The sequence below is a fragment of the Oncorhynchus nerka genome, linkage group LG10 (assembly GCF_034236695.1).
Source record: "Oncorhynchus nerka isolate Pitt River linkage group LG10, Oner_Uvic_2.0, whole genome shotgun sequence".
Lineage (NCBI taxonomy): Eukaryota > Metazoa > Chordata > Actinopteri > Salmoniformes > Salmonidae > Oncorhynchus > Oncorhynchus nerka.
This window is the reverse complement of record NC_088405.1, coordinates 16,798,739-16,826,095: the sequence shown is the minus strand read 5'-3', so window position 1 is coordinate 16,826,095 and position 27,357 is coordinate 16,798,739. Positions and strand designations below refer to the sequence as shown.

The 27,357-nt window shown below is 43.6% G+C and overlaps 2 protein-coding genes across 6 annotated transcripts in view; one reads left to right on the top strand and one right to left on the bottom strand.

Moving 5' to 3' along the window:
* The window catches only part of LOC115134952 (transmembrane protein 150A-like), a 47,017-nt gene extending 41,686 nt beyond the window's left edge, over positions 1 to 5,331 (top strand). For all 4 annotated transcript variants that reach the window (XM_065023076.1, XM_065023072.1, XM_065023074.1 and 1 more), the window contains 2 exons: positions 947 to 1,124; positions 1,690 to 5,331. In XM_065023076.1, the coding sequence (XP_064879148.1) occupies positions 947 to 1,124; positions 1,690 to 1,934 (423 nt within the window). In that variant the 3' untranslated portion in view covers positions 1,935 to 5,331. The remainder of the gene's footprint in view (positions 1 to 946; positions 1,125 to 1,689) is intronic.
* A 1,318-nt stretch (positions 5,332 to 6,649) lies between these two features.
* Positions 6,650 to 25,061, bottom strand: LOC115134949 (S-adenosylmethionine synthase-like). Of its 2 annotated transcripts, XM_029669069.2 has the most exons (9): positions 24,821 to 25,061; positions 14,400 to 14,477; positions 13,661 to 13,783; positions 13,173 to 13,429; positions 11,471 to 11,596; positions 11,227 to 11,319; positions 10,878 to 11,060; positions 10,519 to 10,652; positions 6,650 to 10,177 (listed from the first exon to the last, which is right to left on the bottom strand). In XM_029669069.2, exons 1-9 carry the CDS (start codon positions 24,888 to 24,890, stop codon positions 10,075 to 10,077), a joined length of 1,167 nt encoding a protein of 388 aa, XP_029524929.2. In that variant the 5' UTR covers positions 24,891 to 25,061; the 3' UTR covers positions 6,650 to 10,074. The 2 variants fall into 2 exon arrangements, with proteins under 2 accessions (XP_029524929.2, XP_064879143.1); XM_065023071.1 differs by lacking the exon at positions 6,650 to 10,177 and having other exon boundaries at positions 10,515 to 10,652.
* Positions 25,062 to 27,357: the final 2,296 nt, after the last annotated feature.

Below are 27,357 nucleotides of genomic sequence, written 5' to 3'. Positions count from 1 at the left end.
TCCCTGCTCCTCCCTGCTCGCTCCCTCCCTCCTCGCTCCCTCCCTGCTCGCTCCCTGCTCGCTCCCTGCTCCCTCCCTGCTCGCTCCCTCCCTGCTCGCTCCCTGCTCCCTCCCTGCTCCCTCCCTGCTCGCTCCCTCCCTGCTCCCTGCTCGCTCCCTCCCTGCTCCCTGCTCCCTCCCTGCTCCCTCCCTGCTCCCTCCCTCCCTGCTCCCTGCTCGCTCCCTCCCTGCTCCCTCCTGCTCCCTGCTCGCTCCCTCCCTGCTCCCTGCTCCCTCCTCCCTGCTCCCTGCTCGCTCCCTGCTCCCCTGCTCCCTCCCTGCTCCTGGGCTCCCTGCTCCCTGGGCTCCCTCCCTGCTCGCTCCCTCCTGCCCCTGCCCTGCTCGCTCCTCCCTCCCTGCCTGCTCCTCCCTGCTCGCTCCCTGCTCCCTCCCTGCCCCTGCTCCTGGGCTCGCTCGCTCCTGCTCTCCCCTCCCTGCCTGCCCTGCTCGCTCGCTCCCTCCCTGCCTGCCCTGCTCGCTCGCTCGCTCGCTCCCTCCCTGCCTGCCCTGCTCGCTCGCTCGCTCCCTCCCTGCCTGCCCTGCTCGCTCGCACCCCCCCTCGCTCGCACCCCCTCTTTCCCAGTTTCTATTTCTGTCTAAAGAAAGAATAAAAGTAACAGGTGGCTCCATTGACAACACAGCAGGGTCACTGAGTTACCTGACTCAGTAGTATCAATGACTGACTGCTGCTGCCCCCTTCTGGCCAAATTGAGCCACAGCAGCACTAGAGGTTGGAACAGAGAGGGGGCTTTTGTCTAGCATCATATGCCATCATGTGTGTCAATGTGACGTCTTCAGTGTATTCAGTATGTGCCTTGTTCAATGCCATTGAGACAATGAAAATCAAGCCTATGCTAATCAATGCATCTCTCTCTTTCTATCTTCCCTCTCGCTTGCTCCCTCCCAGGTGGACAATGCTAAGATTCTCCACTATGTGGGGGCAGGGGTAGCGTTCCCCACCAGTATGCTGTTTGTGTGTCTTCAGTCGGCTCTAACCTACAGGCTGGCCAAGACTCAGGGAGAATACAGCGTGGCTCACCTACGACTGGGCATGACACTACTGGCCTTCATCACCCTGGTGCTTAGTATCCTTTACTGCAAAAGACTCGATAAGATCTGTGTTATCTTCACAACCAAGGCCCTGCGATAGACTAGCGTCCTATCCGGGGGGGGGTACTGGTACATCATACTGCTTCACGCTACAGAAACAGGAGAGGATGTTATGAGGCGATAAGTCAAGGCTCATACGACTTATCACAACCAGAGAGAACAGAGGGAAGATGGAGGGGGGGTGTTGGAATGTGGGAGAGAAGCGAAGGATGTGGGGTGGAGGAGCTGGAGAGTGGGGGGGTGGAGGAGCTAGAGAGTGGGGGGATAGAGGGGGGTGGCAGGGGAGTGAGGGTATGAAATAGGGAGTTGATGGTGGATATGAATGTTGCTGCTGCAGTCCAATATAGGATAATCTACTCCCTACAGCTCTCCACTAGTGCATAGGGCCCAGGCTAGGGTTTGTTTTGGGACTTGGACATCCTCTTCTCATTTCAGTCGGTCTGTCCGTCTGTTAGTTGTGCTCCTTGACCTCCCTGCCTCTAGGTGGGTCTGTCTGTCTGTAACTCTGTTAGAGCTGCTCCTTGACCTTCTTGCCTCTAGCTGGCGTGTTCTTTATCCAGGAGAGCTTCGTCCTGCAGCATGCATCGGCCATCTTTGAGTGGGTATTCTGCATCATCATCATGCTCTTCTACGGAACCTTTGCCTTCGAGTTCACCGGTGTCACAGGAGATACTGTGATGGTGCTAGCCAGAGGGGGATCCCTGGGGCCCAACAGGAGAGGCCACAAAGTGGAGTCCTTAGGAGGTCCCATTCCACCCCCCCCTGAGACCATGTCAATGCTGTAGTCCCTGGGAGAGAAGCCAGAGAGCTGGCCTGTACCATTATCAATCTGGGGGAGGTGGAGGGACTTTTGAGTATCCATTGCCAAAACACCACCATTGCAGGGTGAAGTGGACTATGCCAATGCCACATAAGCCCAGGGGAGAGGAGTAGACACTGGATGAGATGGGGGTTTGTACTGTTCCCCTGTCCCAGCCTCCAAAGACCATGCTTGTGTTTGCACGTCACTGAAGGAACCAAATCCTCTTTTCCTTTTCTTTCATCCCCCCTTTTTCCAGCCAAAGGAGGAGTGGTGCTTTACAGGAAGTGTTCCCTGCTGCTGTCTGACATCACTGTCGTCTGGACACAGGTTAAGAGAGGAGGGCAGGCCACCAGACGGCCAGAGAGCGTGAGAGGCTGTATCATGAGAAAGAGAGGCTGATAGAAAACTAGAGGAATGCATTTGAGAAAAGAGATACTGCCTGTGTGGGAGAGCTAGGCCTGTGTAATGTTAAATTTGCACATGAAATCTCTTTATTTTCAGAGACCATTTAGTGAGCAGACATGACTGTTTCTCCCAGTGCTAGAGTCCAAACAAGGCAAAAAGCCTCCTTCATTTGTTCTTTAAAACGCACAATAACAATACCATGACACCCGGGTCTCACATAGGTCCCAATATGCCAAATGGAATATTCTGAATATTTAAAATGGTTCAGTTGACTCTCCTCAAATGTAGTGAAAGACTAGCTAAAACGAATGTGTTCATGACATGGATGCTTCTCTGATTAACAGTATCTTGGTCATTGAAACCCGGGTTTAAACCTGGGAATATCTGGCTGCCAGAATTACTTTATTTTTTCTACTGAAGCTATGTAAACATGCCTTATAAAGCTGGACATTGTAATGCAGACTGTACAAATCTGTTTTTTTCCCTCATGATTATTAGATGAACTTGAGTATATGGAAAGCCAAACCTCCAATAGTATTTTATAAATGTTGACTGTAAAGTTCAACCTAAACTTATGGGTGTTGGGAGTGGAGAAGAGGACTGGAAGAATCCAACTGTAAACCAGCTAATACAAGCCAGAGCTGTGCCTGGGCTGATCGAGTTAAATCACAGAAATATGAAAAAGTCTGAAAAATGGAGAATCTATTTATAATCAAAGAAACAATAAGTGGACACACCTTCTCTATTTCAGAGCTCCCCTTTTTCTATTTGTCAGCCTGACAACGTGTTACTGTCCCTGATGGCTTGTTACCATCTCAGTCAACTTGTCAGTTGTTTTGCAAGGGTACACTGTATTGTTGAACGCTGAAACTACAGAACATTCCTACACCCGGGTTATCTTCTTAGCTTTCTGTTCCTTTAGCGTATCCTGGCATAGGGCCAAAAGGGAATGGGATGGAGCTTCTACTTGCTGCTGTTCTTCCATAGAATGTAGAGAGACAAACCATCCGTATCCATAGAATGTAGAGAGACAAACCATCCGTATCCATAGAATGTAGAGAGACAAACCATCCGTATCCATAGAATGTAGAGAGACAAACTATACGTATCCATAGAATGTAGAGAGACAAACCATACATATCCATTCTCCTGCCTGGAACTACACTGCCAAACTATCCTCCTGCCTTTCAGAGCTTGTGCTAAGAGATCTTATTATGCAAATCGGTCTCCACTGTTTTAATGCTGCCACATTAGCAATGATAATGAATAATAAATTGGTGCTTATATTTGTCCTATTTGAATTAGATTTTTTTTGTTTGTTGCATATCTCAACTCCGGCTGAGAGACCTGTGGAGAGTGGGGTCACAGACAGGTTCAGCCATTATCAACAGCGAAGCAATTAGGGTTAAGTGCCTTGCTCAAAGGCAAATCATAAGATTTTTTCACCATGTTGTCTCGGGATTTGAACTAGCAACCTTTCGGTTAATGGCCCAATGCTCTAAGCGCAGGCTAGCAGAACGATATGTAGAGTCTATAGTTTTACATTCATCACAACAGCTTGAAAGTGATTCTGAGAGAGTTTGTCACTTACTGATGAAGTTAATCTAATAGTAAACGTTTGGAGAGGGGAAAAAGTGGTCCATTAGCCCCTTTTTAGTGTAGACAGATTACTGCTCAGAGCTCTTTTGCATTTACGTCATTTAGAAGACGCTCTTATCCAGAGCGACTTACAGTAGTGTGTGCATACATTTTCATTTGTACTGGTACCCCGTGGGAATCGAACCAACAACCCTGGCGTTGCAAGTACCATGCTCTACCAACTGAGCCACACGGGACCACCATGCTCTTCTATTGCTATCAACTGGTTCAATGTGGCCTTATCAACTGTTGGATGAGTATAAGGCCTGTGTATTCTGACTGAATGCTGTGCCAACCAATCCTCAACATGAAGTTCATCATCCATCTGTATTAGTGCCAGAAAATGAATTGAATTCTGATTAATTGAATCTCAGTTTAAGTGGCCTTTAAATGCTATTTTCTTGAAACTGTCTTAATAAATCTCACTGACCCAGTATTGACTCACTCTGCCAAATGTTATCAAATCATATGAGAGAGCTTCAAGAAGTAGGAGGACGTTTTCACCTAGATACTTATCCAGGATCAGTTTAGCATATTTCCTCATTAATGGTTAGGATTGGGCCAGGTTTAATGTCTACGCTGAGCATCGTGGTCATTAGTCACCAAATGAAAATAAACTGGCTGAAACAGGGAGGAACTAACTGGACTACCTGTCAAATGAAAAATTCTAATTTCCACGGTCAATTTCGGAACATTATATAACATTTTCTGTTACATGTCTTAAGGAATATGACCCTTGTCAATGTTCTGTTTCTCTGTTTACTGATCTACCTTCAAACTTTTACCTCTCAGGAATCTGTTACATCACCAGCTGGCTGCAATCAGTGATTCTAAACAAAACTTCACTTTTTCAAGTATATTGTGTTTTTTTGTATATTCGATTGTGTTTTAGGGAACTTGTTTTGACCAGTGGGTTGATTTTACAGTTTAGTTTGGTTGCGTTTTATTTGTACATCCAAAGGGTCTCTCGAAGGCTCTAAGTTTGCACACGTGTACTCTCACAGAGTAGAGAACATTCCTCTATCTAGCTGTTGTCCTCATTGGTATGTTCATTGTCTTACCTACCTACAGATATCCAAATCAAAATAGTGCCATATTCTACTGAAATGTAGAGAACATTCCTCTATCTAGCTGTTGTCCTCATTGGTATGTTCATTGTCTTACCTACCTACAGATATCCAAATCAAAATAGTGCCATATTCTACTGAAATGTAGAGAACATGTATGTGCCTTTTTATTTTGACGAAACCAAAGAAAGATGTTCCAGGTTAAGTGTTTATGAGAGAAGGAAGATGTATATTTGCCTTAAATGGTTCTACAATAAAACTGTAAAAGTACCTAACCTGTATTTCATCATTCAGTGTTCTTGTCCCCCCTGTCTCTTACACATTTCCCCTTCTGTGGATCAATAAAGTAATATCTTATTAACATCTTTAGTTTATTTTACTCACCCTCTCATCCCCTTTCTACGAACAATTCATTGCTAGGGAAAGGAGTAAACCTAGTCAGTTGTACAACTGAATGCCTTCAACTGAAATGTGTCTTTGGCATTTAACCCAACCCCTCTGAATCAGAGAGGTGCGGGGGGCTGCCATAATCAACATCCACGTCTTTGGCTCCCGAGGAACAGTAGGTTAACTGCCTTGCTCGGGCAGGACAACAGATTTTTACCTTGTCAGCTACTTAATTATGTCAATGGAATAAAATACATGTCTTGGAAATTATACAAATAAGTTATCAAAGTTCAACATATAATATATTAACTTGGAACAGTATGTAGACACCTTGCATACCAAGTTCATGAGGGATGTGATAAAACCAATAACACCATGCATAACAACCCAAACACATGCTCTATACACAGCTTTCTGTTTTTAAATATTTTTTATTGTGAACAATTATTTACATTTTCAGGATTCTACGCCAACTGTTAGGACTGTGAGTTTGAGGGTGGGGGGAGAACAGCATACAGTAACTTCTAGGTAAAGAGGGGCGGGAGGGGGAAAACTTCCTTAGGACAACAAGGTTGGGACACAGGAAGAGGTGATAGCTAGATCAGTACAGCTGAATACATCACAAGGCTACAATGACTCAGGTGCAGAGGGTGAAGGGAAGAAACACCTGCATTTATGTAGATAAAAATGAAACCCCTCAGGATGGTTTATAACAATGTGCAGGTAAAGCATCTGTGGTATTTCAAGTCCTTTACTTATGGTTTCACTAACTCAGCACTCTGAAATATTTTGGAAGATTGTTTTATAGACTATTCCTCTACTAGGTCCTTAACGGTCCAATGCAGCACTTTTTATATATATAAAACACTGGGAAATCAAGTTTTTGACTGCATTGGGGCCTTTAAAAAAAATACTGGGCCCAGTGACTCAGAGTAAGCCTTATAATGTAAACAGACGAGTCTATACAAAATACGTCTATACAGAGAGAGAGAGCTTATCACTGCTTTTCAAATAAGACTCAAGTGAATGTCTCAAATGGTTTGAGAAAATGGATGAAAGGGAAATTCTGTCAACATAAAATACTTCTGTCATGTTTGTTTGGGAAGATCAATGTTATTATCCTCAGAAAGCACCATCTCAGGCATATACAATTGTACAAATGTAGAAACTTTAAGATGTCCACAAAATAATATACCTACTGTTGGCTGCATGCACTTTGGCAATTTATTCATAGACTATTTATGCCTATAGCAAAATAATCACAACAATTAACTCACAATCAAGTCAGAATACTAAATACATCAAACCTTATCAGCCATCAGAGATGAGAACAGTTCATTGGTTCAAGGCAGCTAATATTGTTTACAGCTAGATCCCAGCAGCAGCTCTACAGTAGCTCTAGACTACAGATGAAGATACAAAAAGCATTGTCAAACAGGACTGAGCAGGGGTTCATAGACACATCATAAAGCATTATAAGGTCTTATGGACAGTTATTAAGCATCCTTATGATGCCTTATAAGTGGTTATAAAGCCTTATTATTCAAAACTATGTCTACTGCTAGATTTGGTCAACTGTAACACACTGGTAAGAGGTACCGTATACAGCCCAAGATCTCCCTGGGATAAGAGACCTGTGTCGTCCTACATACCTGTTGTTGGTGTTGTGTAGTAGTGCATTGTAAAAACTGCCCTTCAGTATCGATGATATAATTACAAAATTAAGACATTTGTGAATTTGATCTTTACAAAGCTACATATAATATAAACCAGTTTGATACAGAGCAAAGATAAGAGTTGTAACTGAATCCGAAAACCAAGTTAGAGGGTGATCTCCCTTCTAATATTTGGTTGATTGAAGGATGTGGTTTGAACCTGCAGATACATATTCCGCTTTGATTAAGGATGACTACCAATACAGGATTTATAGCACCATCTTTAGGTGATATGGACAGAGTGGAGGGGCTAATATCGTTTTTTATATTTTTTTATACATTTTTTGTAATCGTTTTTTTATTTTATTTATATTATATTATTATTATTATATTATATATATATTTATATATTTTTTATTTTATTTTTTTACATTTTTTTTTATATAACATTACAAATTACAATACAATACAAACACAAGACATCACTACATGTATATTTTTTCTAAATAAACATAAAATAGCATTGAAAAGTAGTGACGAGCGTCACAATTAACCCTCAGCTAAGCCCCGCCCCAAAATGTTGGGCAACCAATCGCAGCGCTCCAATGGGAGTAACTGTCGTCGAGTCTGACAGCCAAAGTTTAAGGTTCTGACCTCCAACGTTTAAGGTTCTTACATTATTTCTGGCTATCTACTCTGGTTTCAGAGCTCTGGTGTACCAGAGCGCAGAATAACTGATGAATTTACAAACGCTCAACACCCGTTGAATGTGGCCGGTGTCAGTAAACGTCGGCATAAAATGCGTAATTAAATTGTAGCCCGCAGCAGTTAGTCACCAATGCTCTGGATAACATGAAAATAGCCTAACCAGCTCTGCTAGGTTCGAGTGAAATGGTCAGAGTGATTTGTTCTCTCGTTTGTGGCTGGAAGTAGCTAGCAAGCTAGGACAGAACACTCGATCAACCCTACTCCTCGTCCCCAGTGTCCGCTCTGAACGCAGCGAGAGCGAAACGCTCTGAATTTACGAACTCCCTGAGGGCACTCTGAGCGCACTCTGGCACTCCTGATTGAATTTACAAACGCACCCCAAATCACATGAAAGCCAGTGAGGGCCACGGCACAAACAGAGTTTCCTTCAAAAAAGTCACGTTTAAATGGCTAATTAATTGAATAGTGCACCAGGAGTATTTGCTACTGTGATTCCTGAAATGCAGAGCCCATTGATGGAGTATTTTTAAAATCCGAAATTATACTTGTTACATTGTTTGCTAGCTCAGCTGGTTACCTAGCTCTCAGTCTCATTGACCACCAAACGTTGCTAGCTAGCCAGTTAATATAACTTGTTTTCTCAAAATGTATGTTAGCTAGCTAAATTAGCAATGTTATGAATAAAACTCCCATCTTGCTGTCCACATTTTTCATGATGTTTTTGCATGTACATTAATTGATGATTGATTCATTAATCTTATGCTACTCATAAATAACAAACATTTTTCGAAACTAATAAATCTGTTACTTGGACTTCTTGCACCTTTTACTGGAATGGTATTCCAGTTTAGATCAATTCAAATGGTTTTTATCACATGCGCCGAAAAAAACAGGTTTGTGAAACGCTTTAGGAGTCTGATATTTTAGTCTTCCCGAACCCGGCCAATTCCAAATGTTCCAAACTCCGACATTGTCCTTTTTTGCCTCAGTGGATCGACAAAACTTTTTCTGTCCAAATTCCCAAAATAATTTGAGAATTTGCATGTATTGGGCACAGTACAGTTAGGTGCTCAGGCTACGCACTAACGCCAGATAAAAATAGCCCATAGGTATGAATTGCACAAGAATTATACATTTATGAATTTGAATGCACTGTTTTGTCTTTATTCAACCTGCCCGCCACTCACCCGCCCTTCATCCACACAACACTGTTGTGTCTTTATTCAACCTGCCCGCCACTCACCCGCCCTTCATCCACACAACACTGTTGTGTCTTTATTCAACCTGCCCGCCACTCACCCGCCCTTCATCCACACAACACTGTTGTGTCTTTATTCAACCTGCCCGCCACTCACCCGCCCTTCATCCACACAACACTGTTGTGTCTTTATTCAACCTGCCCGCCACTCACCCGCCCTTCATCCACACAACACTGTTGTGTCTTTATTCAACCTGCCCGCCACTCACCCGCCCTTCATCCACACAACACTGTTTTGTCTTTATTCAACCTGCCCGCCACTCACCCGCCCTTCATCCACACAATACTGTATTTCATGCCCCTAAACCCGACTGCTGGTTATGAGTCCAACCACACATCACGAATTCACAGTTTTGAGGCTAAATGCTCTGCTTTATATATATATATATATATATATATATATATTCAATATTTAACTTTATTTGTTTCTTTGTTTCTTTGTTTAATAGCAGAAGTGACAATGGAATCACTATTTGTCCAGAGTGAGTGTGAATAAATACTTCTGCACATGTAATACTTCTAACATGTCATTGTTTTGATACTAAGGCACAAGTGAGACACTATACAAAGGACACCTTTTATCTGAATTAACATGTGTGGATTGTCTGATTAAAATCACAGTGAGTTCATCCTCTCTCTTGACTGAAATGTTTGATGTGATAGAAAAAGAGATGGAGGAGAGAGAGAGGGAGGGAGGGAGAATAGAGATTCCCCTCTATAAGTTGCATCCCTCTTATTCAAGATAAGAAGCATTAACAAACAAACCCCTCTATGGGCTACAATCACATAAATTACTGTTTAGCACTAACCTTCACCCTAATCCTAAACCTTAACCTCAATACTAGCCAATGAAAAAGCAGAACCATTTGTGGTTGTAGCCTGTAGAGGGGGCCTGTTTTCTATCTCTGGGAGGGATCGTTATATGTTGTTTAAGAGCTTGTTATATATTTGGCCACGGGGGTGTTTAAGAGTTTGTTATTATACTTGACCACCAGGGGGAGATGTTTAGTAGTTGAGCTCCTTGGGGACTTCCCAGGTAAACTCACTCCGGCCAAAGTGGCCGTAGCACGCTGTCTTCTGGTAGATTGGCCTCTTCAGGTTCAGTTCCCTGTGGCGAGAGAGATAAAACACATATCAGAGGTGGGAAAGACACCTGTAACATCAGTTGCTGCACAAATGTACACTACCATTGCTTGTGTAACTTAAAAGTCCACACAAATCTGTCAATGACATGATAAGCATGACCAACTTGAACTGAGTGAACTAAAACATTAGAGGTGTTTGCAGCTCTCAAGATGGGTTCTGTAATTGAGCTAATAATATGACCTTCAAGCTGATATAGACCTCTATGGTTAATAGTGATGTGTACGATGATCTACAACTACATGTTACAAAAAACAGTTTTCCTTTGATGACAAGCTGCAGTGACTGCAGAGGTAAGGTGTTTACCGGACAATGACACCAGGTCGTAGGTCAAAGTTCTTGTTTACGATCTGCAGCAGCTCTCTCTCTGACTTTTGTGACGAGCCGTAGGTGAACACGGAGATGGACAGAGGGTGAGCCACTCCGATAGCGTAGGATACCTACAGTCACACACACCGAATGCTCTCAATGCTAACGTCAACATTTGAGACTTAACACAAGCCACTGATAAAATCTACAGCGCTAGTGACAATAATGACAATATAAAGTAAAAAGGAATTAGCTGATGTCAGTTCTGTCAGGAGAACTAATGTATTTGGTTGGTATTATATTGAGGAGGAGAACCCATAAAGTGAAGAACCTAGAGAACTGTGATGAGACCTCACCTGAACCAGCACCCTCCTGCACAGTTTGGCCTTGACCAGGGACTTGGCCACCCAGCGGGCAGCATAGGCAGCCGAGCGATCCACCTTGGAGAAGTCTTTACCAGAGAAAGCTCCCCCACCATGGGCCCCCCAGCCTCCGTACGTATCAACGATGATCTTCCTACCCGTCACTCCAGCATCACCCTGGCAGAGGAGGAAGAGGGGGTTGATATTATGGTTGCTTTAAGATCTGATCTTGAATAATACCCTTTGGTCTTTAAAGAATGAGAGATGTGTGTGTGAAGGTGATGTGAGTAAACTTGTGTTTGTTCACATGTGTGATTACACCCGTTTAGGTTCTGAAATTCACCTGGGGTCCTCCGATGACGAAGCGTCCACTGGGCTGAAGATGGTAGATGGTCTTATCATCCAGGTACTTAGCCGGAACCACTACCTTGATCACCTGGTGGGAGGGGCATAATAGATTGTGTTTGTATGAAGCCTTTCACTCAGCATCAAAGTGCTTTACATTGCGTTTACCACCAGAGCCACACATACAGATACGTTGGCCGAGTACTGAAATCATCTTCCTAGCAGTAGCATCTACCACATACCTTTTCCTTGAGCACCTCCTTCTGTTCCTCCAGGCCTATGAAGTCATCGTGTTGAACAGAGATGACCACGGTGTGGACCCTTATAGGGATCACTGCTCCGTGCTCCTGCTCATAGTGTACTGTCACCTGAGGGAGGAGAGGAGAGAGGGATGAGGGATGTTCTGCTGTGGGTTTGTTTTTGTGTTTCTCAGTCCTGAAGGCAAGATACTGTCAATGCTTTTGGATATCAATAAAGTTTTCTGAGGGCCTTGGTGAACTGAACTTCAGTTGTGGATGGATTTTATATATATATTTAAATAGCTTTATCAACCAATCAATTGGAGCTCACCCAAGAGGAAATTGATAACCTCAAAAATGACAATTTACGACATTTGGAGTTCAACTCAGACCCCCCACCCCCAAATACCTGAGTGTAACCCCTCTCACAAGGTCCTATTTTGGGCCAGTCCTCTTCCAGCCCCCCTCCAAAATACCCCTTAAACTGGAGACCCTTCCCTCTTCACTTCCCGCTCATAGGAATCTCAGGAACTCGAGAATTGCCCATTAGGTTACAGCTGCCTGAGGAAGGAATCCATTGGATGTTGGTCTGTTCCATTTCAGCTCCTTGCCCCTTCTCCCAACTTGAACATAAGACATGTAGTGTAGGGCAAACTCAGTGGAGCTTCCACCACATTACTGACACCTATCCAGTCCTTTCAGATCTGTGAATGTTGAAGGCAATAGGTGCTAGGAGAAGAGGTAGTAACTAGAAGAAAAGGTAGGAACTAGGAGAAGAAGTAGGAACTAGGAGAAGAGGTAGGAACTAGGAGGAGAGGTAGGAACGAGGAGGAGAGGTAGGAACTAGGAGGAGAGGTAGGAACTAGGAGGAGAGGTAGGAACTAGGAGGAGAGTTAGGAATGAGGAGGAGAGTTAGGAATGAGGAGGAGAGTTAGGAACTAGGAGGAGAGGTAGGAACTAGGAGGAGCGTTAGGAATGAGGAGGAGAGTTAGGAATGAGGAGGAGAGGTAGGAACGAGGAGGAGAGGTAGGAACTAGGAGGAGAGGTAGGAACTAGGAGGAGAGGTAGGAACTAGGAGGAGAGTTAGGAATGAGGAGGAGAGTTAGGAATGAGGAGGAGAGTTAGGAACTAGGAGGAGAGGTAGGAACTAGGAGGAGAGTTAGGAATGAGGAGGAGAGTTAGGAATGAGGAGGAGAGTTAGGAATGAGGAGGAGAGGTAGGAACGAGGAGGAGAGGTAGGAACGAGGAGGAGAGGTAGGAACGAGGAGGAGAGGTAGGAATGAGGAGGAGAGGTAGGAACGAGGAGGAGAGGTAGGAACGAGGAGGAGAGGTAGGAATGAGGAGGAGAGGTAGGAACTAGGGGGTTAGAGATCATAACGACCCTTTGCTGTGATTTACGAGAGCACAGCCGGTCTCTTCTACTCCAGACTAGTCTTACTACATGGGGTTAAGGGTCAACTCATTCCCACTCAGCGGTATAAACAGACTAGACAAATGGTCTCATGGTAACAACTTCCTAGTGGCAACCTCTCACTTTTCTTTCTCTCTCTTCCTTTACTTCCCTCCCCTTTTCTCTTTTCCCTTTCTCTCTTTCTCTGCTATGAGAAGCCTGTATACAACCCTATACCACTTCTCTCCTCACATATCCCCCTCAGAGAGAGAATGAGGGAGAGAGAGAGTTCATTGGTCATTTTCTTAGTCTCACTTGTGTTTTAGAGTCGGGGCGGAGCCAGGGGATGGTTCCGTTGCGTCTGAGTTCGGCCATCTTGGAATTGAGTTTGTGAGCCAGGACGATGGTGAGAGGCATGCACTCCTCTGTCTCGTCAGTAGCGTAGCCAAACATCAGACCCTGGTCTCCAGCTCCCATGTCTTCCTCTTTCCTGTCGATGTGGACACCCTGAGCGATGTCTGGACTCTGCTGCTCCAGAGCCACCAACACATTACACGTCTTATAGTCAAAACCTGGGGAGAGCGAGAGGAGGGAGAAAGGAAGAGTGAGAGAGAGAGAGCGAGAGAGAGAGAGAGGGGGGAGAGAGAGGAAGTGAAAGAGCGAGAGAAAGAGAGAGTCATTATTATTACCCCTCTAAGTTCCTGATTCCCTGGATTGTGCTTCCTACACTACAGTATGGATATAGACCAATCAGTTCCAGTAGAAAACATACCTGTTTGATACAACAGAATCCTGTTTCTCACCTTTGTCTGAGTTGTCGTAACCGATGTGTTGTATGGTGTCTCTGACAACCTTCTGGTAGTCTACATTGGCCCGGGACGTGATCTCTCCACACAGCAGCACCATGCCAGTCTTACAAACCGTCTCTACCCAGGGTGAAGATAAGCATTACCACTTTAGAACTGTGTTATAACAACCTAGGACACGTTATATCTTCAGATCAGTGGTATTCTATGTAAGTGTGTCACAAGTTGTGTGTCATTGATTCGTAAGGCATTTCAAAATTTAGCTAGGGATCAATAACAACCATTTATTTTTTTGAGTTCATAGTGTAGAATGTACACTTGTGTCATTAGGTCAATATCCCAATATGGGGTCAGTGGGTTTCTTATGTGTTGTGTCCCAACTGTTGTAATAGTTTATTTCTTGGAAGTTAATAAGTTATGTTAGAGAATATGAAAGGGTTTGAGTTGAAACAAAGTAGAAAGAAGTGCTTCAGACAGAACTCAGTAGGAATAAAAGGTGAAATGCTTTTGGAACATTGCTATTGTTTGTTGCTCTGTGTGTTTCACTTAAATGTGTCCCCTTCCCTCTAATTTACCACAAGCAACCTTGTATTCTGTGTTTAATTTAAATATATCTCCCAACCAACCCAAGCAACATTGTATTCTGTATGTTACATTCAAATGTGTGCGGCCCTCACTCACGAAACATCTTGTTATTCTGTGTTTCATTTAAATGTGTCCCTCCACCCTCACTCACCACAGGCGACCTTGGCATTTGGGTCCTGCTTCAGGTGAGCATCCAGGACAGCATCACTGATCTGATCACAGATCTTGTCTGGAGAAGAACAAAGGATAGAAAGAGGACAAGAGTAAATGAATGAGAGAGGCCCACCACCCAGCACATGGCTTGAATCATAAGCACACTGAAACAAAGTGTATTTGAGCATGATGCGAATTAATAATTTCCTCATGAACAGGATTGTACCCATTGAACTTGTGAAACTTTTAAAAAGTGACACATTCCTTTTGCTGGGATAATCCCAGAGTACAAAAGAGCAGCAATTTTCACAACCAATGTTTTCCCCACCACACACAGTCCAACAGCTCTGTCTGAATGCAGGCTTATACAGTGTGCTGCATGAAGGATTGAGTCAAATTGTAACTGGCTAAATGTATTATGTACCATTGATTTACAGTACGTTATTCGTTCAAGGTGAAGTCCAGTTTGCACTGTACAGATTTGACCTTGCCTCTCACAGCAGAAAAATAATCCTGCAGCAACAGGAAACGTGAATAATTATAATTCATGAACATTTTAGTATGGGTTGATATATTTTTCATCAGGGCAAATCAAGTCTGACATTTTAAAGTGGAAATTACAAACTATAGAAGCCTTTTTAAATCTTGCAATACACTACAATTTGCATTTCCTTCTGCTCGGGAAAATGATCTGCGACAACAGAGTGATCAAATTAATATTAAAGATCTAGTGGGGAAAGTGTTGGGAATGTTTGGGATCTCATTCCAGTTCCCAGTGGGTTTTCAAACTGTCACAGTGTCACTGCACAGCAGCGGGTAGGACAATGCCACAGTCCCCTGCATTCATCTTCTCTCCCTCTCTGTCTGACCACTCTGAAGCAACGCGTAGCATGGCTTACATCAACACCAACATTCCATTTTTGATGGTACATACGATGTTGATTATCAGTGGAACAGTTGGACATTGGAACAATAGCTTGGAAAGACATATGGGTGTCAGTTGTGTCTGCTTCGGCCAACAAGCAACCATGTACCCAGTGGACAAATATTGTAGCTCCGCTATCTCTTCCACTGTGTGAGGAAGGAGGCCTAACCAGTTTCCACTATGTGTGGGAAAAGCCCAGCCTGTCTGCAAGGTCAAGCCAACGATACACTGTAGCAGAGAACCTGGTGGATTTCCGAGAGAGAGAGAGAGAGAGAGAGAGAGAGAGAGAGAGAGACAGAGAGAGACAGAGAGAGAGAGAGAGAGAGAGAGAGAGAGAGAGAGACAGAGAGAGAGAGACAGAGAGAGAGAGAGAGAGAGAGAGAGAGAGAGAGAGAGAGAGAGAGAGAGAGAGAGAGAGAGAGAGACAGAGAGAGAGAGAGAGAGAGAGAGAGAGAGAGAGAGAGACAGACAGAGACAGACAGAGAGAGAGAGAGAGAGAGAGAGAGACAGAGACAGACAGAGAGAGACAGAGAGACAGAGAGACAGAGAGAGAGAGAGGACTGAGCATCAATTATATAAATATTTAAGTTTTAACCATTTTTGAGACTGTACAATGTTTGTTATTTACAAAGCTCACGAGGCATTTATACGTTATATTCTTCAAGAATCAATTTAAGTCCAAAATGGATATAGCAACTAAGGATTCTAGCTTTAAGAAATTAAACAGGCTTTCGAGAACACAGAGATATACAAATGAAGTATAGGCCTATAATTTGTTGTTGTGGCAACATCCCTAACAATTTCATTTGTATTTATTTACTTATCCGTTATTTTACCAGGTAAGTTGACTGAGAACACATTCTCATTTACAGCAACGACCTGGGGAATAGTTACAGGGCAGAGGAGGGGGATGAATGAGCCAATTGTAAACTGGGGATTATTAGGTGACCGTGATGGTTTGAGGGCCAGATTGGGAATTTAGCCAGGACACCGGGGTTAACACCCCTACTCTTACGATAAGTGCCATGGTATCTTTAATGACCTCAGAGGGTCAGGACACCTGTTTAACGTCCCATCCGAAAGACGGATTTGTCTTTTGTATTTGTCCTCCACTTGGCCTGGTGTTTTCTTATCTCATGGTTTGTCTTCAGTGATGTGGCATTGTTCTCCTGATGTGACTGAAGTGGTGGAAAAAGTGTTCAATTGTCATACTTGAGTAAAAGTAAAGATACCTTAATAGAAAATGACTCAAGTAAAAGTCAGTCACCCAGTAAAATACTACTTGAGTAAAAGTCTAAAAGTATTTGGTTTAAAATATACTTAATTATCGAAAGTAAATGGAATCGCTAAAATATACTCAAGTATCAAAAGTAAAAGTATAAATCATTTCAAATTCCTTATATTAAGCAAACCAGACGGCACGATTTAAAATATATATATATATTTACGGAAAGCCAGGGGCATGCTCCAACACTCAGACATAATTTACAAACAAAGCATTTGTGTTTAATGAGTCTGCCTGAGCAGAGGCAGTAGGGATGACCAGGGATGTTCTTTTGATAAAAGTGTGTAAATTGGACCAATTTCCTGTCAAAATGTAACAAGTACTTTTGGGTGTCAGAGAAAATGTATGGAGTAAAAAGTACATTATTTTCCCTAGGAATGTAGTGAAGTAAAAGTAACATTTGGCAAAAATATAAATAATATAGTAAAGTATTTTTACTTAAGTACTTTACACCAATGGATGACTGTGCATTGTGTGTTGGGCATCACATCACCATGTGTGTGTGAGGAGAGATGTCAAGACAAATAATGTGGCTCATTTCTAGGAAGGGACAAAGAGAACAACTGAAGGTGCCCAGTCTAAAAACATTAAAACATCTAAAACATTAAACAAGTGGAAAACATTTGGAAACGCCTTTTTTGTGTCTCTGAGAGATTTCCCATTATTCTTTTATTTATATTAAATCCTTATTTGACCAAGTTGACTAAGTACATGTTGGAAACTGACACACTGTACTGTTAACTCTATTGCTCAATCTCAACAGTAAATAACTTCTCATACATTTCACAATCACTATCTCTGTATGACAGTTTGTGTTTCTGTGAGGGTATGTATACGTATGTATACGTCTGTGTATATGTGTGTGACTGTGTATGTTTCTGGAGGTATTCTCACACAGGGTCAGCAGAGGGTCAACACAGGTTCTGACCAGTTTGGTTAATCTAGCCCAAAGAGGGCAGAATAGGTTTTAACACTTCTGATTGGATGTGAATTTAACCTGGTTGGAGGGGACGGGTTGTATGAGACATCAGACCGGTTGGTTGCTGTATCAGAATGCACACGTTACAATATCAAACAGTAACATTGCACACACACACATACACACACACGTCACTCTCTCTCCCCCGCTCTCTCAGCCATACAACTCTACATCAGACCACTACTCAACATCCCACTCAGAGAGAAAGAGAGAGACAGATAGAGAGGGGGGGGGCAGAGAGAGAGGGGGGTGGGGGGTGGAGAAACTGAGACCGAGAGAGAGAGAGAGAGAGAGAGAGAGAGAAAGAGACTGAGACAGAGAGAGAGAGACAGAGAGAGAGACAGAGAGAGAGAGAGAGAGAGAGAGAGAGAGAGAGAGAAAGAAAGAGTGAGACAGAGTGAGAAAGAGAGAGGGGCGAGGTGGAGAGAGTGGTAATGATGAGAGCCTGTCACATGTCAATGGGGTAGTCTATCAATGGAATACCATCCATATGCTCCCATAGTAAATGTGTTAGTGTTTGTTCAAGGTACACTGACAGATTAACAGCTGTAACTTCCTACTTGCCAATATATCCTCCAGACACTGGCTTCCAGGGCATTATCACTTTTATACAACGGGTTACCAACATATTGAAATAATGATTGACATATTTTCATTAAAAAAATATATTTTGATTAATTTATTCATACTATTTTATTCTTCCACAAGATATAGTCCCGACACAAATCTGGGGTTGCTACCCAAGCCGGCTGGTCGTTCACTCTATTGGTTCGGTTGCTAGAAACGCGACCCAGTTGTTCAGTCATTTTGATCTGTATCTATGGACGTGACCCAGTCATTCAGTCTTTTTGTTCTGTATCTATAGACGCAACCCAGTCATTCAGTCTTTTTGTTCAGTATCTATGGACGCGACCCAGTCGTTCAGTCTTTTTGTTCAGTATCTATGGACGCGACCCAGTCGTTCAGTCTTTTTGTTCAGTATCTATGGACGTGACCCAGTCATTCAGTCTTTTTGTTCTGTATCTATGGACGTGACCCAGTCCTTCAGTCTTTTTGTTCAGTATCTATGGACGCGACCCAGTCGTTCAGTCTTTTTGTTCAGTATCTATGGACGTGACCCAGTCATTCAGTCTTTTTGTTCTGTATCTATGGACGCGACCCAGTCGTTCAGTCTTTTTGTTCTGTGTCTACAGACGTGACCCAGTCGTTCAGTCTTTTTGTTCAGTATCTATGGACGCGACCCAGTCATTCAGTCTTTTTGTTCTGTATCTAGAGACGTGACCCAGTCGTTCAGTCTTTTTGTTCAGTATCTATGGACGTGACCCAGTCGTTCAGTCTTTTTGTTCAGTATCTATGGACGTGACCCAGTCATTCAGTCTTTTTGTTCTGTATCTATGGACGTGACCCAGTCATTCAGTCTTTTTGTTCAGTATCTATGGACGTGACCCAGTCGTTCAGTCTTTTTGTTCTGTATCTATGGACGTGACCCAGTCGTTCAGTCTTTTTGTTCAGTATCTATGGACGTGACCCAGTCGTTCAGTCTTTTTGTTCTGGTTCTACAGACGTGACCCAGTCGTTAAGTCTTTTTGTTCAGTATCTATGGACGTGACCCAGTCGTTCAGTCTTTTTGTTCTGTATCTATGGACGTGACCCAGTCATTCAGTCTTTTTGTTCAGTATCTATGGACGTGACCCAGTCGTTCAGTCTTTTTGTTCTGTATCTATGGACGTGACCCAGTCGTTCAGTCTTTTTGTTCTGTATCTATGGACGTGACCCAGTCGTTCAGTCTTTTTGTTCTGGTTCTACAGACGTGACCCAGTCGTTAAGTCTTTTTGTTCAGTATCTATGGACGTGACCCAGTCGTTCAGTCTTTTTGTTCAGTATCTATGGACGTGACCCAGTCATTCAGTCTTTTTGTTCTGTATCTATGGACGTGACCCAGTCATTCAGTCTTTTTGTTCTGTATCTATGGACGTGACCCAGTCGTTCAGTCTTTTTGTTCAGTATCTATGGACGTGACCCAGTCGTTCAGTCATTTTGATCTGTATCTATGGACGTGACCCAGTCATTCAGTCTTTTTGTCCAGTATCTATGGACGTGACCCAGTCGTTCAGTCTTTTTGTTCAGTATCTATGGACGTGACCCAGTCGTTCAGTCTTTTTGTTCAGTATCTATGGACGCGACCCAGTCGTTCAGTCTTTTTGTTCAGTATCTATGGACGTGACCCAGTCATTCAGTCTTTTTGTTCTGTATCTATGGACGTGACCCAGTCCTTCAGTCTTTTTGTTCAGTATCTATGGACGCGACCCAGTCGTTCAGTCTTTTTGTTCAGTATCTATGGACGTGACCCAGTCATTCAGTCTTTTTGTTCTGTATCTATGGACGCGACCCAGTCGTTCAGTCTTTTTGTTCTGTGTCTACAGACGTGACCCAGTCGTTCAGTCTTTTTGTTCAGTATCTATGGACGCGACCCAGTCATTCAGTCTTTTTGTTCTGTATCTAGAGACGTGACCCAGTCGTTCAGTCTTTTTGTTCAGTATCTATGGACGTGACCCAGTCGTTCAGTCTTTTTGTTCAGTATCTATGGACGTGACCCAGTCATTCAGTCTTTTTGTTCTGTATCTATGGACGTGACCCAGTCATTCAGTCTTTTTGTTCAGTATCTATGGACGTGACCCAGTCGTTCAGTCTTTTTTGTTCTGTATCTATGGACGTTTCAGTCTTTTTGTTCAGTATCTATGGACGTGACCCAGTCGTTCAGTCTTTTTGTTCTGGTTCTACAGACGTGACCCAGTCGTTAAGTCTTTTTGTTCAGTATCTATGGACGTGACCCAGTCGTTCAGTCTTTTTGTTCTGTATCTATGGACGTGACCCAGTCGTTCAGTCTTTTTGTTCAGTATCTATGGACGTGACCCAGTCGTTCAGTCTTTTTGTTCTGGTTCTACAGACGTGACCCAGTCGTTAAGTCTTTTTGTTCAGTATCTATGGACGTGACCCAGTCGTTCAGTCTTTTTGTTCTGTATCTATGGACGTGACCCAGTCATTCAGTCTTTTTGTTCTGTATCTATAGACTCGACCCAGTCATTCAGTCTTTTTGTTCTGTATCTAGAGACGTGACCCAGTCGTTCAGTCTTTTTGTTCAGTATCTATGGACGTGACCCAGTCGTTCAGTCTTTTTGTTCAGTATCTATGGACGTGACCCAGTCATTCAGTCTTTTTGTTCTGTATCTATGGACGTGACCCAGTCATTCAGTCTTTTTGTTCAGTATCTATGGACGTGACCCAGTCGTTCAGTCTTTTTGTTCTGTATCTATGGACGTGACCCAGTCGTTCAGTCTTTTTGTTCTGTATCTATGGACGTGACCCAGTCGTTCAGTCTTTTTGTTCTGGTTCTACAGACGTGACCCAGTCGTTAAGTCTTTTTGTTCAGTATCTATGGACGTGACCCAGTCGTTCAGTCTTTTTGTTCAGTATCTATGGACGTGACCCAGTCATTCAGTCTTTTTGTTCTGTATCTATGGACGTGACCCAGTCATTCAGTCTTTTTGTTCTGTATCTATGGACGTGACCCAGTCGTTCAGTCTTTTTGTTCAGTATCTATGGACGTGACCCAGTCGTTCAGTCATTTTGATCTGTATCTATGGACGTGACCCAGTCATTCAGTCTTTTTGTTCTGTATCTATGGACGTGACCCAGTCATTCAGTCTTTTTGTTCTGTATCTATAGACGCGACCCAGTCGTTCAGTCTTTTTGTTCTGTATCTATAGACGCGACCCAGTCCTTCAGTCTTTTTGTTCAGTATCTATAGACTCGACCCAGTCGTTCAGTCTTTTTGTTCTGTATCTATAGACGCGACCCAGTCGTTCAGTCTTTTTGTTCAGTATCTATGGACGCGACCCAGTCGTTCAGTCTTTTTGTTCAGTATCTATGGACGTGACCCAGTCGTTCAGTCTTTTTGTTCAGTATCTATGGACGTGACCCAGTCGTTCAGTCTTTTTGTTCAGTATCTATGGACGTGACCCAGTCGTTCAGTCATTTTGATCTGTATCTATGGACGTGACCCAGTCGTTCAGTCTTTTTGTTCTGTATCTATGGACGTGACCCAGTCGTTCAGTCTTTTTGTTCAGTATCTATGGACGTGACCCAGTCGTTCAGTCATTTTGATCTGTATCTATGGACGTGACCCAGTCGTTCAGTCTTTTTGTTCTGTATCTATGGACGTGACCCAGTCGTTCAGTCTTTTTGTTCAGTATCTATGGACGTGACCCAGTCATTCAGTCTTTTTGTTCAGTATCTATGGACGTGACCCAGTCGTTCAGTCTTTTTGTTCAGTATCTATGGACGTGACCCAGTCGTTCAGTCTTTTTGTTCAGTATCTATGGACATGACCCAGTCGTTCAGTCTTTTTGTTCAGTATCTATGGACGTGACCCAGTCATTCAGTCTTTTTGTTCAGTATCTATGGACGCGACCCAGTCGTTCAGTCTTTTTGTTCAGTATCTATGGACGTGACCCAGTCGTTCTTTCTAAATGTTCCATTGGCATACTGGCAACGTTCTTATCCCTTGCTTGCTAGCTAGCCAACTACGGCTAACTTAGTCACATCAAAAAGTGAAGCCAGAATAACAACAAAGTAGCTGCATTTGCATTTGTTTAAGCTGTTTTCTAGTGACATTTCTTTGGATACATCCATAACAATGAGCTAATGAGGCGTGATTTCACCTGGAATAGAACATGTGCTCAGTCTTCAGGACACACTGTCGTTCAGAGGAGCCAACAACACATCTCACACAATCACTTCAAACGGAAGCTGGAAAGACTGCAAATTAGCAGAGTTTAATTTGACCTTTTTTCAGTTAGACCTTTTTATATATCTCCAAAAAATGATGCCGGCTGAATCCTGATTTTGACCAGCTGAGAGACATTGCCTGCCTGTCTGTCTTGTCCCGACTCACGTTCATTACTATGGGACAGCAGGAGATCGAAACATTGTTGCAAATGTTGCAAGGTTTATACAAATCTCCACTGTTAAAAACTAAACACTGTCTAAAAGAAATGTGAGATAATGTCTAGATGCTTTTTATAGTGGAGATCAAGTGTATAAATACCTGGCTGGGCTGATGAGACAGTGGATTGTGCAGTCAGATGGAACAGCGTAAATAGGCATTTTAACATCATCGATTTAGCCGTTGGTAACGGTTTTAACCGTTAGCCAGCTGGAATGCGGTTTTAACAAATCAGCATTCAGGATTAGATCCACCTGTTGTATAGCATACTATATACCAGGGTATTCAGATGCTACCCTACGAGGCCCGGACTAATGCTGTTTTTTTGTCCTACCTGATAATAAATTGCACCCATCTGATTTGATTGATTGACCTGGTGCTATATACACTTGAACCATGATTGTGTCAAACTGTGGCCATGCATCAAATGTATAATGTGCATCATCAACATTGAGTCACTATTCACACTACATATGATAGGTACAGGCTATTGCTGTGGCCCACAGCTAAAGAGTGGGAGTACTGTTAAAGAGCAGGTAGGTAGAGAGCAGGTAGGTAGAGATCAGGTAGAGAGCAGGTAGAGAGAGAGCAGGTAGGTAGAGATCAGGTAGAGAGCAGGTAGAGAGAGAGCAGGTAGATAGAGAGCAGGTAGGTAGAGATCAGGTAGAGAGCAGGTAGAGAGAGAGCAGGTAGGTAGAGATCAGGTAGAGAGCAGGTAGAGAGAGAGCAGGTAGATAGAGAGCAGGTAGGTAGAGATCAGGTAGAGAGCAGGTAGAGAGAGAGCAGGTAGATAGAGAGCAGGTAGAGAGAGAACAGGTAGAGAGAGCAATTAGATAGAGAGCAGGTAGGTAGATTGCAGGTAGGTTGAGATTAGATAGACAGAGCAGGTAGAGAGAGAGCAGGTAGGTAGAGATCAGGTAGAGAGCAGGTAGAGAGAGAGCAGGTAGATAGAGAGCAGGTAGGTAGAGATCAGGTAGAGAGCAGGTAGAGAGAGAGCAGGTAGATAGAGAGCAGGTAGGTAGAGATCAGGTAGAGAGCAGGTAGAGAGAGAGCAGGTAGGTAGAGATCAGGTAGAGAGCAGGTAGAGAGAGAGCAGGTAGATAGAGAGCAGGTAGAGAGAGAGCAGGTAGAGAGAGATCAGGTAGAGAGAGATCAGGTAGAGAGCAGGTAGGTAGATTGCAGGTAGGTTGAGATTAGATAGACAGAGCAGGTAGGTAGAGAGCAGGTAGATAGAGAGCAGGTAGAGAGAGCAATTAGATAGAGTGCAGGTAGGTAGAGAGCAGGTAGATAGAGAGCAGGTAGAGAAAACAGGTAGAGCGAGAACAGGTAGGTAGAGAACAGGTAGATATAGAACATGTAGGTAGAGATCAGGTAGAGAACAGGTAGGTAGAGAGCAGATAGATAGAGAACAGGTAGGTAGATAGCAGATAGATAGAGAACAGGTAGAGAGAGAGCAGGTAGATAGAGAGCAGGTAGATAGAGAACAGGTAGAGAGAGAGCAGGTAGGTAGAGAGCAGGTAGATAGAGAACAGGTAGAGAGAGAGCAGGTATGTAGAGAGCAGGTAGATAGAGAACAGGTAGAGAGAGAACAGGTAGAGAGAGCAATTAGGTAGAGAGCAGGTAGAGAAAGAGCAGGTAGAAAGAGAGCAGGTAGAGAGAGAACAGGTAGAGAGAGCAATTAGGTAGAGAGCAGGTAGAGAAAGAGCAGGTAGAGAAAGAGCAGGTAGAAAGAGAGCAGGTAGAGAGAGAGCAGGTAGAGAAAGAGCAGGTAGAGAGAGGGCAGGTAGGTAGAGAGCAGGTAGAGAGAGAGCAGGTAGATAGAAAGCAGGTAGAGAGAGAGCAGGTAGGTAGAGATCAGGTAGAGAGCAGGTAGCAGGTAGAGAGAGAGCAGGTAGGTGGGAAGCAGGTAGAGAGAGCAGGTAGAGAGCAGGTAGAGAGAGAGTAGGTAGAGAAAGAGCAGGTAGAGATAGCAGGTAGAGAGAGGGCAGGTAGGTAGAGAGCAGGTAGAGAGAGAGCAGGTAGAGAGAGAGCAGGTAGATAGAAAGCAGGTGGAGAGAGAGCAGGTAGAGAGAGAGCAGGTAGGTAGAGATCAGGTAGAGAGCAGGTAGAGAGAGAGGTAGAGAGAGATCAGGTAGATAGAGAGCAGGTAGGTAGAAAGCCAGTTGAGAGAGAGAAGATATTGAGCAGGTAAAGAGCAGGTAGAATACAGCCAGGTGAACACTCACCTGGATGTCCCTCTCCAACAGACTCCGAAGTGAACATGAAGGACCCATCATCCAGCAGAGTGTCACTCATTTTGACACAGGCAGGTGCTCAGAACCACTAAAAAAACAGAGAGAAATTTTCCAGTGAGAGCTTTATATCCCGCTCGTTCTCTTGAGAGAGAGAAGGTACAGGGAGAGAGAAAAAGAGAGCGAGAGGGTTGCTGCCAATTGACTGTCTATCCAACAGAACTCCTGGACTATCTACACATGGTCCTATATATTGCTAAGAAAAACACACACACACGCACACACACGTCATGTGAACCCCTGGGTGAGACCATTCCAGGGGGAGTTGTTGATGGGAGGGGATTTCAACTTTTCAGAAAGACCCAGTTAACCCTTAGTTCTCTCCACACTCCTGAATGGTGGAAGGAATCTACCACTTCTGTCTTCCACAGGGGTGCTGATGGAGTCTAGTAACCTTTGTTGTGCTGTAGAAAGCAAAGATTTATCATGAAAATATCCCTCCTCCCTATTCTATGGGTGGTTTAGGTTAGCTCTCCACTAGGTTGGAGCTGGGGCTGTGTAAAGGTATGGAGAGAGAGAGTGGGGGGCTTTAACATATGATGCAATATATCGTGTTTACTACATTTCTTCAGCTACATTGGTTTGGCATTATTACTGGATGTAAAACATTTGTTTTATTGGTAGGGAAATAGGTTAAATATTTGTGTAGTCTATGTATCACACTATTTCTGTGTGTTGTAACTGAAAGAGGGAGTGTTGCAAGTATTCTACGTACAACAGTATGTAATGGTTTAGAAAGCATGCCAGGTTTCAACTGTTTGGGCTACATTGTGCAATAAATGTGTACTTTTTCAAATTTCCTAGTAGTGGCAAGGTACAAACCATTCGGACACAACATACTTTTTTATGAGAAAAACAATTTTTGGGATGTCTCATGGTCTGACAAACACCTCTCTGGCTCTGCCACCTTTCACCCCAGATGTCTCATGGTCTGACAAACACCTCTCTGGCTCTGCCACCTTTCACCCCAGATGTCTCATGGTCTGACAAACACCTCTCTGGCTCTGCCACCTTTCACCCCAGATGTCTCATGGTCTGACAAACACCTCTCTGGCTCTGCCACCTTTCACCCCAGATGTCTCATGGTCTGACAAACACCTCTCTGGCTCTGCCACCTTTCACCCCAGATGTCTCATGGTCTGACAAACACCTCTCTGGCTCTACCATCTTTCACCCCAGATGTCTTATGGTCTGACAAACACCTCTCTGGCTCTGCCATCTTTCACCCCAGATGTCTTATGGTCTGACAAACACCTCTCTGGCTCTGCCACCTTTCACCCCAGATGTCTCATGGTCTGACAAACACCTCTCTAGCTCTGCCACCTTTCACCACAGATGTCTCATGGTCTGACAAACACCTCTCTAGTTCTGCCACCTTTCACCACAGATGTCTCATGGTCTGACAAACACCTCTCTGGCTCTGCCATCTTTCACCCCAGATGTCTTATGGTCTGACAAACACCTCTCTAGTTCTGCCACCTTTCACCACAGATGTCTCATGGTCTGACAAACACCTCTCTAGTTCTGCCACCTTTCACCCCAGATGTCTCATGGTCTGACAAACACCTCTCTAGTTCTGCCACCTTTCACCACAGATGTCTCATGGTCTGACAAACACCGCTCTGGCTCTGCCACCTTTCACCACAGATGTCTCATGGTCTGACAAACACCTCTCTAGCTCTGCCACCTTTCACTGCAAATGCTGAAGTGCGACACCAGCAGATGTAGTGGAATGAAATGCATCCAACACAAAACATGCAGATATCTATGTCCTAAACTGATGGATTTTGATGGGGATTGTTTTGTTATGTAACTTAGATTGACGCATCGGTGCATCAATCAACTCTAGGGGGTTAAGAAAAAAATGATCTACCATAAGCCGCCTCCAACGTCGTTTAAGAGAATTTGGCAGTACATCCAACTGGCCTCACAACCGCAGACCATGTGTAACCAAGTCAAACCAGGACCTCCTATATCCAGCTTCTTCACCTGCGGGATCGTCTGAGACCAGCCACCAGATGAAAATGAGGAGTAAAACTGTTTGTCATAAAGTGCTTTTGTGGGACACACAGAAAGTGAGAATTTGTCACACAGAAAGTGTTTTAAGTGGAAATTAGGCTGGTCTGATGTGTAAAAATATAGGACATTTTTGCTTTCTTCACCCATTTTGAATTTTTGCTTACAAAAGTAGTGTGTAGTTCCAGTAGTTAGCTACACCACTACATAGCAAAAAAATGATTAACTACTGAAAACACTACCAATATTTGAATTTAGTTCAACTACTATCAAGCTACTGCAAAATGTAATTAAATTACTAGTTAAATGCAGTTCACTGCTCCCCAAAACTGTACGAGAATATACAGTGCATTCGGAAAGTCAAAGGGTCTGAAAACTTTCCGAATGCACTGTATACAATTATACAAATCATATATGAATAACTGTATGGTGCAGAGGTGTATATATACACACAA

Excerpts from the sequence above, each read along its gene's own strand:
- LOC115134949 (XM_029669069.2), bottom strand. The coding sequence starts at position 24,890 with ATGAGTGACACTCTGCTGGATGATGGGTCCTTCATGTTCACTTCGGAG. Across the intron at positions 11,597-13,172 it reads GCCCCGACTCTAAAACACAA|GTGACAGTACACTATGAGCA; the intron begins GTGAGACTAAGA and ends CTCCTCCCTCAG. Across the intron at positions 11,061-11,226 it reads TCGTCATCGGAGGACCCCAG|GGTGATGCTGGAGTGACGGG; the intron begins GTGAATTTCAGA and ends CTCCTCTGCCAG.